The sequence below is a fragment of the Bufo gargarizans genome, chromosome 6, assembly GCF_014858855.1.
Source record: "Bufo gargarizans isolate SCDJY-AF-19 chromosome 6, ASM1485885v1, whole genome shotgun sequence".
Classification (NCBI taxonomy): Eukaryota; Metazoa; Chordata; class Amphibia; order Anura; family Bufonidae; genus Bufo; species Bufo gargarizans.
Window position 1 is genome coordinate 291,317,812 of NC_058085.1, and position 17,664 is coordinate 291,335,475.

General features: G+C 44.9%; 1 protein-coding gene across 1 annotated transcript in view; it reads right to left on the reverse strand.

Moving 5' to 3' along the window:
- Nucleotides 1–16,539, reverse strand: part of LOC122942429 (glutathione S-transferase kappa 1-like) — a 28,597-nt gene extending 12,058 nt beyond the window's left edge. Inside the window, exons 1-6 of the mRNA XM_044300045.1 lie at nucleotides 16,405–16,539; nucleotides 14,185–14,266; nucleotides 11,127–11,255; nucleotides 9,269–9,369; nucleotides 4,754–4,789; nucleotides 3,629–3,745 (exon numbers count right to left, since the gene is read on the reverse strand). Coding sequence (XP_044155980.1) covers nucleotides 3,629–3,745; nucleotides 4,754–4,789; nucleotides 9,269–9,369; nucleotides 11,127–11,255; nucleotides 14,185–14,266; nucleotides 16,405–16,473 — 534 coding nt within the window. The 5' untranslated portion in view covers nucleotides 16,474–16,539. The remainder of the gene's footprint in view (nucleotides 1–3,628; nucleotides 3,746–4,753; nucleotides 4,790–9,268; nucleotides 9,370–11,126; nucleotides 11,256–14,184; nucleotides 14,267–16,404) is intronic.
- Between the last annotated feature and the right edge of the window lie 1,125 nt (nucleotides 16,540–17,664).

A 17,664-nucleotide genomic window follows, 5' to 3' on the forward strand; every position in this document is an offset into this window, starting at 1 on the left:
CCGAAATGGGGTCATTTGTGGGGTGTTTTTACTGTCTGGGCATTGTAGAACCTCAGGAAACATGACAGGTGCTCAGAAAGTCAGAGCTGTTTCAAAAAGCGGAAATTCACATTTTTGTACCATAGTTTGTAAACACTATAACTTTTACTTTCGTCAAATTTCGATTAATAACAAAAAAAGTTAAAATGTCAGCAGCAATGAAATACCACCAAATGAAAGCTCTATTAGTGAGAAGAAAAGGAGGTAAAATTCATTTGGGTGGTAAGTTGCATGACCGAGCAATAAACTGTGAAAGTAGTGTAGTGCAGAAGTGTAAAAAGTGGCCTGGTCATTAAGGGTGTTTCAGCTAGCAGGGTTGAAGTGGTTAAAGGGGTTCACTGGGAATTAAATAAAATCATTGAAAATACTTAAATATATTCCCAAAAACCATGAACTTCATTCCTACAGAGATTCAGCAGAAGATCATATTAAGGGTGTGTATCCTGCACAGTCAGTAAAAAAAAAAAAAAAGGATATATGCAGTGTTTACATCATGTTTTTCCTTATGTTTAACGGATGCCACTGTATGGCCTCAGTCTGAGGCATCCGTTTCCAATAGAGTTCCATTATAAAAATAAAAAGTATATATTTTTTTTTTTTACACTGTATGGCATTAGTCGGAGGCATCCATTTAACATATACGTTTTTGAACGTATATGTTAAACGGATGGAAAAAACGTGATGTGAACCCAGCCTATACTGTATTCTGGAATTTAATCCCCGACAGGTTGTGTGTATTAATAGGACGGTGGCCATTTTATTTTCCCTAATGATTGCTCCCCAAACAAAATGAGCCATTATAACTAATGAAAGGTATTTGGAAATATATTTATAATATATATTAATTTCCTTAATTCCTGGAGAACCCCTTTAACCTTTTGGCTACTGGAGGGTTTTTTTGTTTTAATTTTTCTTCCCTATTTTTCGTGAGCCATAACTTTTTTCGGTCACATAGCTGTTTGAGGGCTTATTTCTTGCGGGACAAAATGTACTTTCTAATGCCACCCTTAATTATGGCATAAAATGTTGTGGGAAGCGGTAAAAAAAAATCCAAATGGTGTGGAATTGGAAAAAAAAATAAAACACAATACCTTCACTGTTTTACGTTTTTTTTTCCCCACAGCATTTTGTTTACGACAAAACTGACCCATGCCCTTCATTCTCTGGGTTAGTACGATAACAGCGATACCCCATATGTATAGGTTCTTTAGGTCTAAATAGTGTAAAAATAAATGTCAACTTTGAGAAAAAAATAATTTTTTTATATCACCATATTCCGACCCCCATAACTTTTTTAAACTTATGTCTAATGAGCTGTTTACAGACTCATTTTTTTGTGGAACAATCTGTACTTTTAATTGATACCATTTTAAAGCATGCGTGACTTTTTGGTCACATTTTATTACATTTTTTGGGGTAAGAAAAGCAATGAAAAAAATGGCCATTTTGACCCTTTATTCAGTTATGCCATTCGTCGTATTGGAATTATTTTTTCTATTTTAATAGTATGGGCATTTTCGGTCGCGGTGATACCCATGATGTTTATATTTATTGTTATTTAGGTATTCATTTTTGATTTAATATTTTTTATATATTTAACATTTTTTATTGTTTTGTGATCATTATGTACCTCATATATGAGCTTATAAAAAAAAAAAGGTATTTAAAATTTGGGTTTATCAGGAATTTATTAGCTTATTTTGCTCCCTTTTTATCCTGGCCTGCCATCTGGTGGCCAAAGTAAAAATTGCAGTTTGAATACTGTTAGCCTACTCAGTAAGACTTACAGTATTCAGCGCAACTACCTATGTCCAGATTGGACACATTGGGCCATTGGTGTGAAGCTTCCGGGTTTTTGCGCATTTACTTACCGCGATCGGCATTATTGCCGGTCACGGTAATTAGCCGCAGGTCTCTGCTGTATGAAACAGCAGAGATCGGCCGGCGATGACACCCGCTGCACGAGCGAGCGGGCGTCATGTTTACACATCACACCAGCGCCTTACATGTACGACGCTGGTAGCCTAAGGGTTAAAGAAGCACTCTATTTTTTATTATCATTATTGAGGCCACCGTTTGTAACCTTTGTTCCCAAATCATGCAACAGTCAGTTGACCACCAGACTGCTACAGAATCCATTATGTCAGTTGGAAGTAAGATAGTCTATGCCGCCTAAGACTCACATGGAGGCTCTCAAAGATTTGCATAGAAAAATGTACTTCCGGCTGACACAGTAAATGCTATAACTGTCCGCTCGTCAGACGGCAGGTCCCATCCTGCAGTAGAGTTATTTTATGCAACAATAAAGCAGCTATACTACCCTCTTCCTTGCTCAGGTTACAAACAGGGGCTCCAATAAAAAAAATGAATATTCCATTCATTGGAGGGGAGAACATTGCAGGACAGAGCTAGAATGGAGAGTCGGCTGTGAATTCCAAAGCTATGAAGCATTTATTGCAGCTAGCCATTAGTATGGCTCCCATAAGGAAAGAATACGATTATTAGCTGGGCATCCCTGAATAAAATATAAAAGTAAAATGACGCTCTTGCTTGATACATGTTACTGGTGCCAAATCAATTTTCACACTGTACAGATAAGATGCAATAAAACAAAGGAAAAGAGACGACTGTACAACCGTAACTGACAACCAGGGCAGGGGGTACACAGGTATAGGGCTCCATAGCAAAACTTAGTATGCCTCCCCACCCCCAGATTTTCTTTTTTTTTTATTCAGTGGAGAAATTAAAATAAATAAAATCGCACTGTACCCGACTTCTGTGTCAAATAAACTGGAACATGTTCTTCATAAATATGGTACTAATACTGAACATCATATTTCTCAAAGTATTTACAACCAGATACCTGTCAAATACATTCATGAATCTCCTCCAAACTGTTGTAAATATCCTACTTCCCTTCACACAATATATTCTAAAATGATTATTTTTTTTATATTTTTTCTTTGGGGGGGGGGGGGGGGGGGAAGATTCATACAGTTACCATTGAACTCAATAGAAGCTGTAAAATCTCTTTTGCACCAAGCTCCTTCGCGTGGCAGCTCCAGAAAATTGCTGTGGTTTTATGTTAGGAACAGGAGAAGTATTTGAGCACCAGGCCCTATAACGGTCTGTTTCCATGTTGAGTACAACCAAAAAAAAGTGAGTAGATAAGAGGAATAATCACCTACATAAAGGCAAATATGGCTAATGGGGGGGGAAGCTGCTAATCAGATAGCAACTTTGTGTCCCAGAAACTGAAGGCATCAGAAAACTGACACACATGTAGCGGAGAAGTATGGTACACGGTGCCGGCATGTTTAGACGCACACAATATAGGCTTTGTTTTCTTGGCTAACAAAGGCGTTGAACTTAAAGCTACAGACTTGCTGACCTGTATTTTTTAAATGCTACAACCTGCACTTCACAACATTTTCTTTGTTTTTGCTAAGAGATGGTTACTAGACATAATAAATGTTGTTATGAAGCAGATGGGTGCCAAAGAAGCAATGTGGTGAAGGTGGCAAAGAGGATGGCAAGTTAAACTTCTGCAAAAGGGTCCATGAGCCTCCAGCTATGCCCCTGTTATTACCCCATATTCCAAAGCCTTCTCTGTTGTCTCCTTGAGCCTGTTTTTGATTTCTGGTGAGGTGCTGGTGGACAATAATTGTTTGGCCACATTTTCGGGCATTCCAGCTTTCTTAGCAGCCTAAACAAAGTAAAAATAAAATATAAATGAGAAAGGCTCTAGTGACGAGCGGAAACGTTACGACCACATGGGTGAATAAATACACAGAGTGCTGTCTTTTTCATTTTTAGACATTTTGGATTACATGTGTAGTCCTTTAGCTTGCACCACTAATTTTTATTTATCTTTTTTTGTGGTGCTGCCATTTTTCGGTTTTATTTAATAAATAAACATTGATTATGAAAAAGTGCTAAATCAAGAGAACCCATAATGAGTAACCAGTAAGGAGACTGGAGAGTCATTCTGAAGGCCTGAAATACCTCCACCGAAAAGGTGTCCATAACTATTAGGCACATGAAAGCACTTCTCATACATTGTAATAAAGCAGTTAAAGGGGTTTTCCAGGATTTTAATATTAGTGACCTATCCTCATGATAGGTCATCAATATCAGATCGGTGGAGTCTGACACCAGGCATCCCCTCCGATCAGCTGTGAGCACTACCTTCCCTTCATTGTTTACTTGCTCGCTGTGTAGCAGGTGCAATTACAAACAAACAGTCTCATTCACTGCCGACTGCGAATGAAGGGAAGGCATCGCTTACACGAAGGGCGGCCTTCTCTTCAACCAGCTGATCAGCGGGGGTGCCAGGTGTCGGACCCCTACCGATCCGATATTGATTACCATCAACATTAAAATACCGGAAAACCTATTTATAAATAGAGTTACATCATTGCATGGTTTATTTCAAAGTCAAATAAAGTGAACTGATTTTTTTATTTTATTAGAATTTTATTTTTTTTACTATTTTTGGAGTTGTCATGTCACATGAATGTCTGCATACCGATACTGGGTCCAGACAGATTTTTTTGTGCGAATAGAGAAGTCATCATGAAGATTAAAATCTTCATCTGATGGAATTTTGAACTGTGTTCTTGTGTGAAATCAGAACCATTCAGGGGTGCAGCAGGACCACATAGAAATCATACAGAGCTGTAAAAGGTCCATTTGTTGGAGGCCCTAATCTTACCTGTAGTATGCTCTCCGGTTCTGTAATGTCTTTATCCTGTAAGAAAGAAATACAGGTAAAGAGACATGCTGTATAAACCAATGAGAGACCATGATATAATATACTACAGGGGGGTAGCTATAGGGAAAGCGGCTGCTTTGGGGTCCAAACTGAGAAGCGGCCCACCTAGGAGGAGGACTAAAAGATTTTATTGGCAGGGCCCCTGTTCCGTGAAATTTCCCTACCCTCGTCACTTCCCGTTGTGAAGCGGCTGCAACGGACATGACGTTCCCAGCTTTGGAAGGAGGTGTGCCGCGCACAGGGCCGGCGCTACCATAAGGCAGACCAAGCGGCTGCCTTAGGGCGCGCCCTGCGCAGGGCGGAAGAATGAATGGATTCTTTTTTTTTTTTTTTTCACTTACTTGAACCCGCCCTGCGTGTGCTGGCTGGTGGCCGCAGCGCTCGTCGGACTCTTAGTCAGGGCAACAGAGCAACAGATCATTGGATTATGAATACCACCAGACCTGCCTACGGCCCGCCCCCAGCCGGCTGTGCCGGTGTTCCGGAATTTTCTGCTACCCGGAAAATTTTGCTACCCACGTCACTTCCGGTAGTGACGTGGAAGGTGTGTCACCTACCTCGGCTCCTCATTGGCTCTGCCGGGGGTTGGTGGCGCAGGCGCAGAGGATTCCCAAGTAGCGTGAACGCGCCGAAGGTAGCAGAAAATTTCGGCTTCGCGCATGCGCAGTGGGCCGGAATTTTCTGCTACCTTCGGCTCCTACTGCGCCTGCGCCGAACTATCTTGTTTAGCAAGCGGAAGGTAGCAGAAGATTCCGGTCTACTGCGCATGCACGAAGCCGGAATTTTCTGCTACCTTCGGCCCCTACTGCGCCTGCGCCCAGGACCAATAAGATTTGAGCTACTTTAGGCGTGCATGCGCCGTGGCCTGTCATTTTAACCTCAGTACAGAAAGCGAGCCTGTTATACTCGCGCTTGCGCATGGACATGTACAAATTTGCAAACCATTTAACTGACTCGGCGCTACTGCGCCTGCGCCAAAAAGACGACTTGGCGCAGGCGCAGTAGCGCCGAGTCAATTAAATGGTTTGCAAATTTGTACATGTCCATGCGCAAGCGCGAGTATAACAGGCTCGCTTTCTGTACTGAGGTTAAAATGACAGGCCACGGCGCATGCACGCCTAAAGTAGTTCAAATGTTATTGGTCCTGGGCGCAGGCGCAGTAGGTGTCGAAGGTAGCTGAAAATTCCGGCTTCGTGCATGCGCAGTAGACCGGAATCTTCTGCTACCTTCTGCTTGCTAAACAAGACGGCTCGGCGCAGGCGCAGTAGGAGCCGAAGGTAGCAGAAAATTCCGGCCCACTGCGCACGCGCGAAGCCGGAATTTTCTGCTACGTTCGGCCGTCTTTTTCGCGCATGCGCAGTGGCCCGGAATTTTCTGCTACCTTCGGCGCGTTCACGCTACTTGGGAATCCTCTGCGCCTGCGCCACCAACCCCCGGCAGAGCCAATGAGGAGCCGAGGTAGGTGACACACCTTCCACGTCACTACCGGAAGTGACGTGGGTAGCAAAATTTTCCGGGTAGCAGTAAATTCCGGAACACCGGCCGTCGTAGTCAGGGCAACAGTAGTGTAGTAGTACACAACAGAATAAAGTTTCAAAGATAGGTGAGATAGGGCATAGGCAGATTCATTAGGCTCAGCCCGCCGCTCAGGCTGCCTCAAGTCACCTGGCTGCACAGGGGGCGTGACTGACTTGTGGTGTCACTGGTGTGTGAGAGCGGCGGCGGGTAGTGCAGTGGCAGCCCCAGGTACCATAGGCGAGGCTCGAGCTGACTGATTGTGTTTGATTCAGACACAGGCAGCCGAGCCCGCCAGTAAGATTAGATCAGAATCTGATTTGATTCAGTCATTCAGATCAGAGTTAGACCGTAGACGCACACGCACTTTGGCAGCCAGCAACAGCAGGAGACGTGGTCAGGACTGGTCAGGACTTGTTAGGGTAGGTCCCAATAGAATTTTGAATGCTATTTTATAATAATTAATTTAATATGATCATTTGATTTAATAGTAATTTAATATGATGAGATGAGCGCAAAGCGCTAGGCTACCTAGCGCACACACTGACTAGCGCCAGAGCAGAGGCGCTCAGGCTTAGCACGGCATCAATGACGTGTTTAAAAAAATTAATTACAAGACAACAATCATTAATATTGATGCCATGCTAAGCCTGAGCGCCTCTGCTCTGGCGCTAGTTTGTGTGACGGTGACATGATGGAGCCTGGAGGGAGGGCCGGCGGGACAATGTAAATGTCTGTACTGTGAGTATATCACTGAATGTGACATGGGAATGGGGCCAGGCCGCCAGGAAGAATCGGCCGGGGGGGGAATGATGTGCCATGAGGCCTGGGGGGGTAAAATGTGACACAATAGGGGGTAATGATGTAAACATGGATGTGGCCAGGGCCGTCGGGGGGTAATGATGTGATCATGGATGGGGCCAGGGCCGTCGGGGGGGGGGGGGGGGGGGGGGCGGCAAAATGTAGCTTCGCTTGTGTTGGCAAAAATCCTTGCACCGGCCCTGGCCGCGCAGGCGCACAACGACAGGGTAGGGAAATTTCACATCAGAGACGGTGAGAAGGGGCCACCTAATGCGCTTGCGCCTTACCTCTCAGCTGGCTCCAGATGATCAGACACCGCGCGTACGCAGTGAGTGGTAGGGAGATGATTTAACAGAACAAATGGCCATCAGATCTCCCTACCCCCACACTGCGCAGGCGCGGTGATCGGATGGATGTTCGGTATAAGATATCTATCTCGCTGTCCGCTGGTGCGCACGTGGGGTGTATCCTGACGGGAGTAGTTAGCCGCGCTTGCGCACTGGCCTGTAATTTTTCCCTACCCTATAACCGCTGCTGAAGCTCCTGGCGCATACGAAGTGTCGGCCGGTGTCCAGCTGAGATGTAAGGCGCAAGCGCATCAGGTGGCCCCTTCTCCCAAACTCTGGTGAGAAATTTCCCTACCCCGTCGTTGTGCGCCTTCGCAGCACACCTCCTTCCAAAGCTGTGAACGTCATGTCCGGTGTGGCCACGTCTCAACAGGAAGTGACGAGGGTAGGGAAATTTCACGGAACACCCCCTCAACAGTATTCTACAATGACCGTATATACAGTGACACTACAGGAAACGGACAGAGCGCCTGCCAGGCCTCATCTGAAAGCGTGATCTAGACTAACCTCAGGAATAGGGGTTGCACAAGAGTGGGGAATTGCAAAAAAGTTGCTATGGGGACGGGGGCCCATACAAAAACTTGCTGTGGGGCCCAGTCATTTCTAGCTACGTCACCGCTATACTGCAAACTGAATACATGCAAACAGAAAACACTCACTACTTTTTTGGTCTATTCAATGGCTTTATAAGTTACATTTGTTCACCAGGCAGAACAGCAACATTTTTGTCTAGGTAAATACTGTGCAGGAATCACTTCATGAGTTCAAATCACCATTTTCTATGAATATATTACACTTCAAACACCACATATACAGTGTAGAGGGATATCGACTTATGGCCTTTCCCAAAATGAAGAGAAAGTTAGTGGGGTGGTTCCATGGAACGTCGCTGTGCGTGTGGTCACACTATTTTTCTGCCACGTGTATATGGTATATGACTATAAAAGGAGTTTTATCCATATGATGTTTGAAGTGCATTATATATAGAAAGGCACTTTAAAAGGAATGTGCCGCTCCAAATTTGGAGATATGATTGACAGCAGCCACCATGGGCCATAGACACAATGGACACGAAGGGGCCTCTGAATTATATGGGATCAGGAGGGAGCTGATAAGCTGTGATATCACCTACTGTGAGTGGTGGACCCCATGTTATCTAGATATAGCCGATATCTGTCATTCTAATCATGCCTTTAATGTAAGCTGCACATAACTGCAGTAAGGTGACCCGTACAGACCAAGAAGTGGTGCCTATTATCAGGATTAGTGACCAGTGCAAAACCTGCAGGATTTTATGTTTTTTATATAGATATTGACATTAAAAATGAAAAATCGCATCACTGAAAATTCTTTAAAATATGTTTAACATAAGGTAAAAACTTGATTTAAACAATAGGTCATTTTCTTATGACACATTCCCTTTAAAGTCATAATTCCATAGCTTTACATGGATACCACTAAAGCATGGATGTCAAACTCATGGCCCTCCAGATGTTGCAAAACTACAACTCCCATCATTCCCTGATAGCTGCAGTATGCCCAGGCATGATGGGAGTTGTAGTTTTGCAACAGCTGGAGGGCCACGAGTTTTACATCCCTGCACTAAAGGATACACTGGATACACTGGTGGCTCTTGGCCATTTGTTTCTTGTGTGGACTACCATATTTGTCATCAGTTCAACCAACAGAAATCATTGGACTCTTAACGGAAAAAATGCAACAAAAAGTGAATAAAAGTAATTTGAATAGTTCCTAATGGACAGAATACTACAGCACATGACGGAGCACCAACCTCAGACCAGATTCGCAGCCACAACTCCCGAGACACTGACTCAAGGAACTCTGGATGTGACATCTGAACAGCCGTCACAAACCGCATGGCTGAAAGACTCCCTAAAAAAATGGATCCAAATCATTCAAGAACAGAATTGTACAAGATTTGAATGGAATGCAGCAGTGCTACATACAGTACTGTACCAATATGGTATCATGTAAATGTATTGTGATATTTACTAAATCGCTCAGTCTTTTATATCTACAGTCAATACACTCTGCTGCCCACAGCATATTAGACTGTTTCCAGACTGATAATCTCACATTGTACCATTAGTTAAAGGGAACATCAAACATGGCAGATAGATATGATTTAATTCTCGTTAGTGCAAGTCTGGGCACTGGGATGGGACCCTTACCACTGCAACTATGCAGGTCACCATGTCCCTTCAGCTTCTCTGGGCTATTTAGGACACGTGAAGACGGGTCATAGACTCGAATTAGAATCTGTGGCCCATCTTTTCCTCTCCTAAAATGCTGTTACTGCCATTTCACAGCCAGAGAGAGGTGGCTACCACTCACCAGTGTTGGACCTCGAAGAGTAATTTAACATGTCCCTAGTGCCCTAATAAATAGTTTATGTATTTTTATTACACTTTAGCCCCCCTAAAGTGCACCCTTCCCTGTGCGCTTAAAATCCACTTTTCTGTAAACTGCTGACTGCTCAGCGGTGTACGGAGAACACATTTAATGAATGGGGCCACAGCGCATGGAGTACAGGCAGGAACTCGTATTGCTGCCTGCCCGTGCCCCCGGGAGATTTACTAACTCTTTGCATATCACATGGGTATCCTGTACCCATGTACTATGCCAGGATTAACTGAGTGGAGCAGGCTCCTGCTTCGCTAAGCTATGAGTCCTGCATGTCAGCTCTTAGGCAAAGGCATGAGCCAGCTCCGCTCAGCTAGTAGTCCTGGCATAGTACATGGGTACAGGATACCCATGTGCTATGCAAAGAGTTAGTAAACCTCCCGGGGGCACGGGCAGGCAGCAATACGAGTTCCTGCCCGTACTCCATGCGCTGCGGCCCAATTCATAAAATGTGTTCTCCGTACACCGCTGAGCAGTCAGCAGTGTACAGAGAAGTGGATTTCAAGCGCACAGGGAAAGATGTGCTTTACGGGGATAAAAGTATAAAAAAAAAATACAAAAATAAATTAATAAACTATATTACAAAAACTATTAGTGCATTAGGGACACGATCACAAAAAAATATACGAAAGTTTTTTTACTCTTTAAATGGATATTTGGCACGAGTAAATCTATAGGTCCTGTAGAGTATTACATTCTACTGTATGTTCACAGTGGATTTTTCTATCTAAAATTTTTCCTGCAGAATTCATGGTAGAAATCCAAGACTGAGCCTTGGATTTTGGATGTAGTTGTACATGCCACGGATCCACACAAGGATTTTAGCCACTTTCAACTGCACAGAATCTGTGTCAAGAAGCGACATGCCACTTTTTCCCCCCCACTGATGCAGACTTCAAATCTGTGCGTGAAAAAAAGTCCACTCTGTATAAAGCTACAGGATTTTAGATTTTAAACGGGTTGAGGGACACAGTGGGGGTCTAAACGGTGGGGAACTTTGCGATCACAAACGGTCCCACAGAGTTGAATAAAGTGGAAGTGCGCATGTGTGACCGTCACTCCATTCAAATGGGGCTCCTGTTCTTGTGAACTAGATAGCGGTAAGTGTCTGATCAGCAGGGGCCCCTGGTAATCAGATACTCATCCGTTATCCACAATTAATCCAAAAAGAGCCTTTTATGTTTTGAATTGCACTGCTGATTCATCATGACAAATTTCAGACTAACCTTTCTTAATGACAACATTAAAGAAATCACTTGGTTGATGTAGAGGAACTTGATAAAACTCAGACAGCTTTTCCAAGTCCTTCACCATGTAGGAACCCCTCTTTGGAACCATGGCGGGAGGAGAGTTACCTGTTTTAGAAAAATAGACATTTCTGGTATTTTAATATCACTGATTTACATTACCATCATATTTTAGATTGCAAAGACGTCAATGCCTCTGCTGACTGGGCAATTCCATGCAACAGTTCGGATCAACATCTGAATGGTAATATTTTCCCCTCAACATCCCTCTGAAGCCCTGCAACAATCAGTTTGAAGAAATTCTCAACATACAAAAACCTGCATAAATCTAAGTGAAAAAACCACCTTGAAAACTACAAAATATAAACTGCTGGTGGAGCTTGGTCAATGATCACACAACCAAGCTGGTGCACCCTTTCTTTAGGCTCTGCAGCAAGGTATATGTTGAAGAGTCACATTAATACTGGGTGGCATCTCCTCTTGCTGCGATACACAATGCCACTCTGGCAAGGTAAGGGTCATACAGATCCTGGATATCCTCCTGTGGAAAGAACCGGCACTCCTTGCGATATAATTATCAGTATTTTATTGACGCGCGTTTTGGCACATGCAAGTGCCTTTAAAGGCACTTGCATGTGCCGAAACGCGCGTCAAAATACTAATAATTATATCGCAAGGAGTGCCGGTTCTTTCTTCTAATCAAGTACCTAGGGGACACCTGCGGACCGTGCACCCACAACAGCAGTGCCGCCCGACATCCATCATCAAATCCTCCTGTGGAAAGTCATTCCAGTCTCTTACAACTTGGAGCCGTAGTTCAGCCAAGGTGGTTTTTGGCTGCTGTGCATGGGAGATCTGTCACCCCATCCAGTCCCAGACGTTCTCAACAGGGGCAATGGAGCTGACCAGGGAAGTTGCTGGATACCCTGAAGAGCAAGTTGTGTGGTGCGGGCAGTGTGTGGGCTAGCGTTATCTTGTTGGAATACCAGATCTCCTAAAGTCTCATGCAGACGTCTGTAGAACACGGTACACAAGATGCCGGACCAGCAACCAATGATGCTGTGTGCTCCTGCAATTCCAGTCCGGTATCTCGTGTACCGTGTTTCACAGACGTCTGAATGAGGCTTAACTGAGTCAAAAAAAGACAATAGGACTTGGTCCATGATGTCCTAGACATATTGAAGGTTGGTCAGTGTTCCTTCTGATAACACCAGATAGACATGACCATGGTAGCTAATGACGCCCAACACCATGACACCTAGTGTTGGTCCTGTGTTCCACACGAAGCATGATGGTTGTAGGTACTCTGCAGACCTCCAACGAAGTTTGATGCTGCTATCAATGGCAAACAATAGTGTTAAGTAATAAAAGCCTGGTACTAATGATGGCCGCAGAAGAGTTTGCAGGAGGCCGTAGACGTAACAGAGAAGTTCATTTAATTATTTCTTTTTGTACACATGGAAAATTCGTGCAGTGAACATAATGAGAACAGTCTTGCTACATCTGCAGTAGGTTCACTTCTTATCAGAGATGGAGTTTGGCCTATTCTAGCTTGATGTACTGTATGCTCTTGCAAATGTGTACTGACAGATGGAATTACAGCAAATCCGAACTAGTACAAGTAAGTCTGCTGATAATGGAAAATTGTTCCGAGCACTCCTAAAATGAAAAGACGAAAGATTTTCCATTCTTGTCAAAGTCCAGAAAAACTCTAGATACAGTACTTCATTCAGGTTACACTATTAAATGGACTTTGATTTGTACACAGTAACCTTGGCGTTAGTGCAATAGGCACTTGGCTACAGATACAGCTGATCGCAAAGATATAAGGCCGAATGCACACGGCCGTGTTCCGCGGCCGAGAGCGGTCCGTGGTATGCCGGGGTGGATTCCTGTTCAGAGCAGGAGCGCACGGCGTCATTGGTTGCTATGACGCCGTGCGCTTCATGCCGCCGCGGAACGCGGCCGTGTGCATTCAGCCTAAAGCTGGAATGACTAGAGTATGCTACTTCTAGTGATACATTTATTTCCCCTACATGCCGGCCATACAAATCAATGACCCCCCATCCCACGTAATTCATGGATGTGATGAGTGACATGGCAGGAGCTCCTTTTGCATAGTCAGAGGAAGATTCATCTCCATATGACTAGCATGTGGAAATAAATAAAAAAAATAGGGCATGCGGACAGGGGTTGTTGATGTGACACAACCCCTAGTGCCACTTTAAAGAGGACCTTTCACTGGTCCTAATTTTACAATATTGTTACCTGACAGTGTAGGGCTTTATTAGGAGAGGTCAGGGCGCTTTTTCTTTTTCACATTGGTACAGGGAGGAGGAGACTGAAGCTTTTCTCAAGGGACGTCTCCTTCTCCCAGGCTGGCTCATCTTCATCCTGGCTGTGACGCTCTCCACTGTGATTGGTCCGCGCTACAGGTTGGGAGAAGGAGACGCCCCTTGAGAAACATGGCCGTCTCCTCCTCCCTGTACCGATGCTGCTAATTAGCATACAGCGCAGCAAAAGCGAACGGGGGGCACAGCGGGGGAACGGAGCAGCCAATGTGAAAAAGAAAAAGCGCCCTGACCTCTCCTAATAAAGCCCTACACTGTCAGGTAATAATATTGTAAAATTTGGACCAGTGAGAGGCCCTCTTTAGGAGCGTCTGCACACAGCTGTATTATAGTTTCCTGCATGAGCAGCATATTTAGTGTCCAGGATGGAACCTGATTTTATCCTGAGAGATCAGAAAAGGCTTTGCTGATCCTACAGGACAGGATGCCTTACTACAGCTCATACATAAAGCCATAATAAGGCCACCAGACTGCTGCTGACAGTCTATAAGGGACGATAACATTGATGGCCTATCCTAAGGACCTTTAGGAACACTGCACAATACTGTAGCACAATAATGGAGAGGTTTTGCCTGGTACTGCAGCATATCCCAGTCAATCAAATGCTATACCCCTGAGTACCAAGCACAGCAGCTGATACAGATGAACTGCTGTCCCTGCTCTCTAAATGCTACAGTTTTACATACCAGATGCATGCATTATTCCTCCAAGGAACCCAGGGCGTAAATGAATGTCTACGTTCCATAAGTTCTTATATCGTAACAGTATCTGGAAGAAAAAAAGAAAAAAATCTGGGCAATTCCATGAAATAAGAGGTAACTGTAAATCCTGGAGATGCCCATCAAATTGTTCTGATCATTTCAAACACCCTCTCCTGCATTGGTGACGTGCCAGTACACGGGATCACCACAGCCAATCACTTAACTCAGCTGTGCTGTGACATGTACTGCTGAGACCAGTGATCGGCTTCAGTAGCATGTTACTGCTGCAGCCAAAAATATGACATCATGGCTGCAGTGGCAAGTCAGGATCAGACTGATGGTGCTGGAGCGGTGGGAGTTTGGACGCGGTCAGTAATTTTTTTTATTTTAATATCTTCCCATCTTTGTACAAGACCTCCGGAGCACCAGATCTTCAACGCCCTGCTCCTCCTGCCACTCCGCCTTTCCTATTGATTGACAGGGCTAGGCATCTCACTGGCCCTGTAATCGAGCACCTGCGCCATTGCTCGCAGGATCAGCGCATGTTTAGAGAATCTGCATTGACTGTTTAAGCAGCGCAGATGCCTACTGCACATGTGCTGATGACAAGTATATCATGCAAGTATATGCCACATATTTTAAAAACACAGCATTTTGAAGCTTTTGCCGCCTTTTTTCTGGCATTTTGACATCTCCTTCTGCATTGGAAAAGAACGGCAGATTTTCTTTAGAAAATACTGTACCGAGCAGTGCCGCAAGAGAAGATGCTCTGCTGCTACAGCCAGAGCAGCAACTGTTAGGTCCCTTGCAGACGAGCGTTCCTCCCGCAGCGAGTCCGCATCGCAGCTCCCGACACTGACCTAGTCACATAGCATTATATTGATTTATGATGCTATGTAACCCTTACAGTTCTGGAATGTATTGGATAACACTGGCAGCATTATGCCAGTGTTATCCAATACATTCCAGAACTGTAAGGGTTACATAGCATCATAAATCAATATAATGCTATGTGACCCCCGGCAGCACTGGGAGCAGCGATGTGGACTCGCTGCGGGAGGAACGCTCGTCTGCAAGGGGCCTTAATGCGCCACTACACTTCCGTATGAATCAATTCGCTCCTAACACTGAAGTAAATTTGTGTACGTCGGGGCCCTGAAGGGGTGTCAGGGTTACAGATATGGATGACCTACAGTATCCTCAGGATAAGTTATCAATATCAGATTGTGGGGGTCCAACCCTCTGTACCCCCTCGGACAGCTGATTGAACAAGTCACGGTGCTTGTGCGAGTGCTGCGTCCTGTTCAAGGTTTATCTGCACACCGTCCACTTTGTAGCAGCGATGAAGTTCAATTACATCTTTCTCTCCCATTCATGCGAACGCCTGTAATTACGCTGCACCGCTACAACCAGGGGAATGGCAGGCAGGTCAGCTTTAAAGAGGAGGCAGCGCTGGAATGAGTGCTACGGCCCCCGAGTCAGACCCCCACCAATCTGATACTGATGAGCTATGCTGAGGATAGATCCTCAATATCTGTACCCCTGACAACCCTGTGAAATGTTACGCATTCACTGTATATAGAGCTGACATTTTACAAACATCATTATTGCTTGTTGTCTCCAATGGGGCTCACATTCTAAGGTCCCTATCAGAGTGTGGGAAGCCGGAGGAAACCCACAAAAACATGGGGAGAACATACAAACTCCATGCAGATGTTGTCCTTGGTTGGATTCTAACCTAGGACCCCAGCGCTGACAGGGACCTCTGCTAACCACTGAGCGACCGCGCTAAATCTCCGGAGATCAATTTGTAGGCAATGAAACGTTGCAATGGTTTATCTGTGATGTACTCTCCAAGATTATTATGTTCTGTGTTCTTTATTATCCATTGTTCTTTGGCGTGTGTATATACATACAGCACATATATGTGTGTTTCTTTAGATACTTTCTTACACCATGCTTGATGACGACATCTAATAACTTAAGGTTTATCATTTCAAAAGGTGTCACAACTGCAAAACTATTATTATGTTCCTAACTGACAGCAATAGGACATTTTGAGCTGATTAGCACTGCACCCAATTTCTGTTCCTTTTGATTCATACAAGTTTCACAGCCCACCATGACACCAGGAAGTGACTGCACAGAACAATACAGAACACACCACGTGCTGCACTTTCCAATGCTCCAAATATATCCTCTCACCTCAAACCCCAGCCAGGAATAGGGGGAGACCACATCATAGAACAGCTCAAGCACCTTTCGTTTAGACATGTCTGCTGCCTTCACACTCCAAGGAGCATTGTGGGAACAGAGCAAAGTCTACTCCCTCCTCCTGTATTTGGCTGACCTTCTCAGCAGAGTAGAAGACTGCTACCGCCATCTGCTGTTAGCTTTAATCATTGCACTCAGTTGCAAACAGGTTTACATGGCTTAGCTTGGTGCAGTTTTTTGTTGTTTTTAAGGCCTCATGGACACAAAGTATTTTTTCCATGCCCGTTCAGCTTTTTTTTTGTGGACCGTATACGGAACCATTAATTTCAACATGTCCTATTATTGTCCGCATTACGGACAAGGATAATACGGTTCTATTAGGGGCCAGCTGTTCCGTTCCGCAAAATACGGAATGCACATGGACGTCATCCGGATTTTTTGCGGACCGCAAAATACACACGGTCGTGTGCATGAGGCCTAACTAAAAGCAAACGGATGTTAAACGGCAAAACGGTCCATTTTTGATAGCCATTTTTTAACAGATGGCCATCTGAAAAATGGCCATTAAAATGGCCAAACAGGACATCCTATTTTATGATGGAAATTATTCACAGGCTGTTAGGCCTCATGCACACAGCCGTTGGTCGGCCGTTCCGTGCACTGGGGGCAAACAGATCCAGACCCATTCAACTTGATTGGGTCTGTGATCTGTCCGCACTGCTAAAAAATAGAACACGTTCGGAGGCACGGAGAGAACCCCAACAGAAGCACTCCGTAGTTAGGGTGGCCAGATGTCCGGTTTTTAGACTCCTGGTCCTCTGTCCGAAAAAAGGCCAGGACGGACGGTCGGAAGTCCCCCTTTTTTGTGGTTATGGGAGAGTCCGGCGACTACTAGTACGGGGCACTTTAAGTATCACTCACATGTCACATCCGGATCACTAAAAGCGCAGAGCGCTCAGCGCACTGGCATCACACATGATGTCCGGCAGCACTGCCTGCTGAGCCTGAGGTAGTCGTACCTCACTGGTCTGAAAGACTGATGTTGCTGTGGCCGGGGCGGGGATTGCTGAAATTGAAAGGGGGGGGGGGGGGGACTGTAATAACCAGGGATCTCAAGTCTCCCGGACGTTCAGGGAGTCTCCCGCTATTAGATAGCGGCTCCCTGACGCCCGCATGTGAAACAATATAAACCTGCGAGTAAACCTTTCTGGCAACCTGTAGCAGTGTCCCCTTCTCGGCGCGTGCGCACAG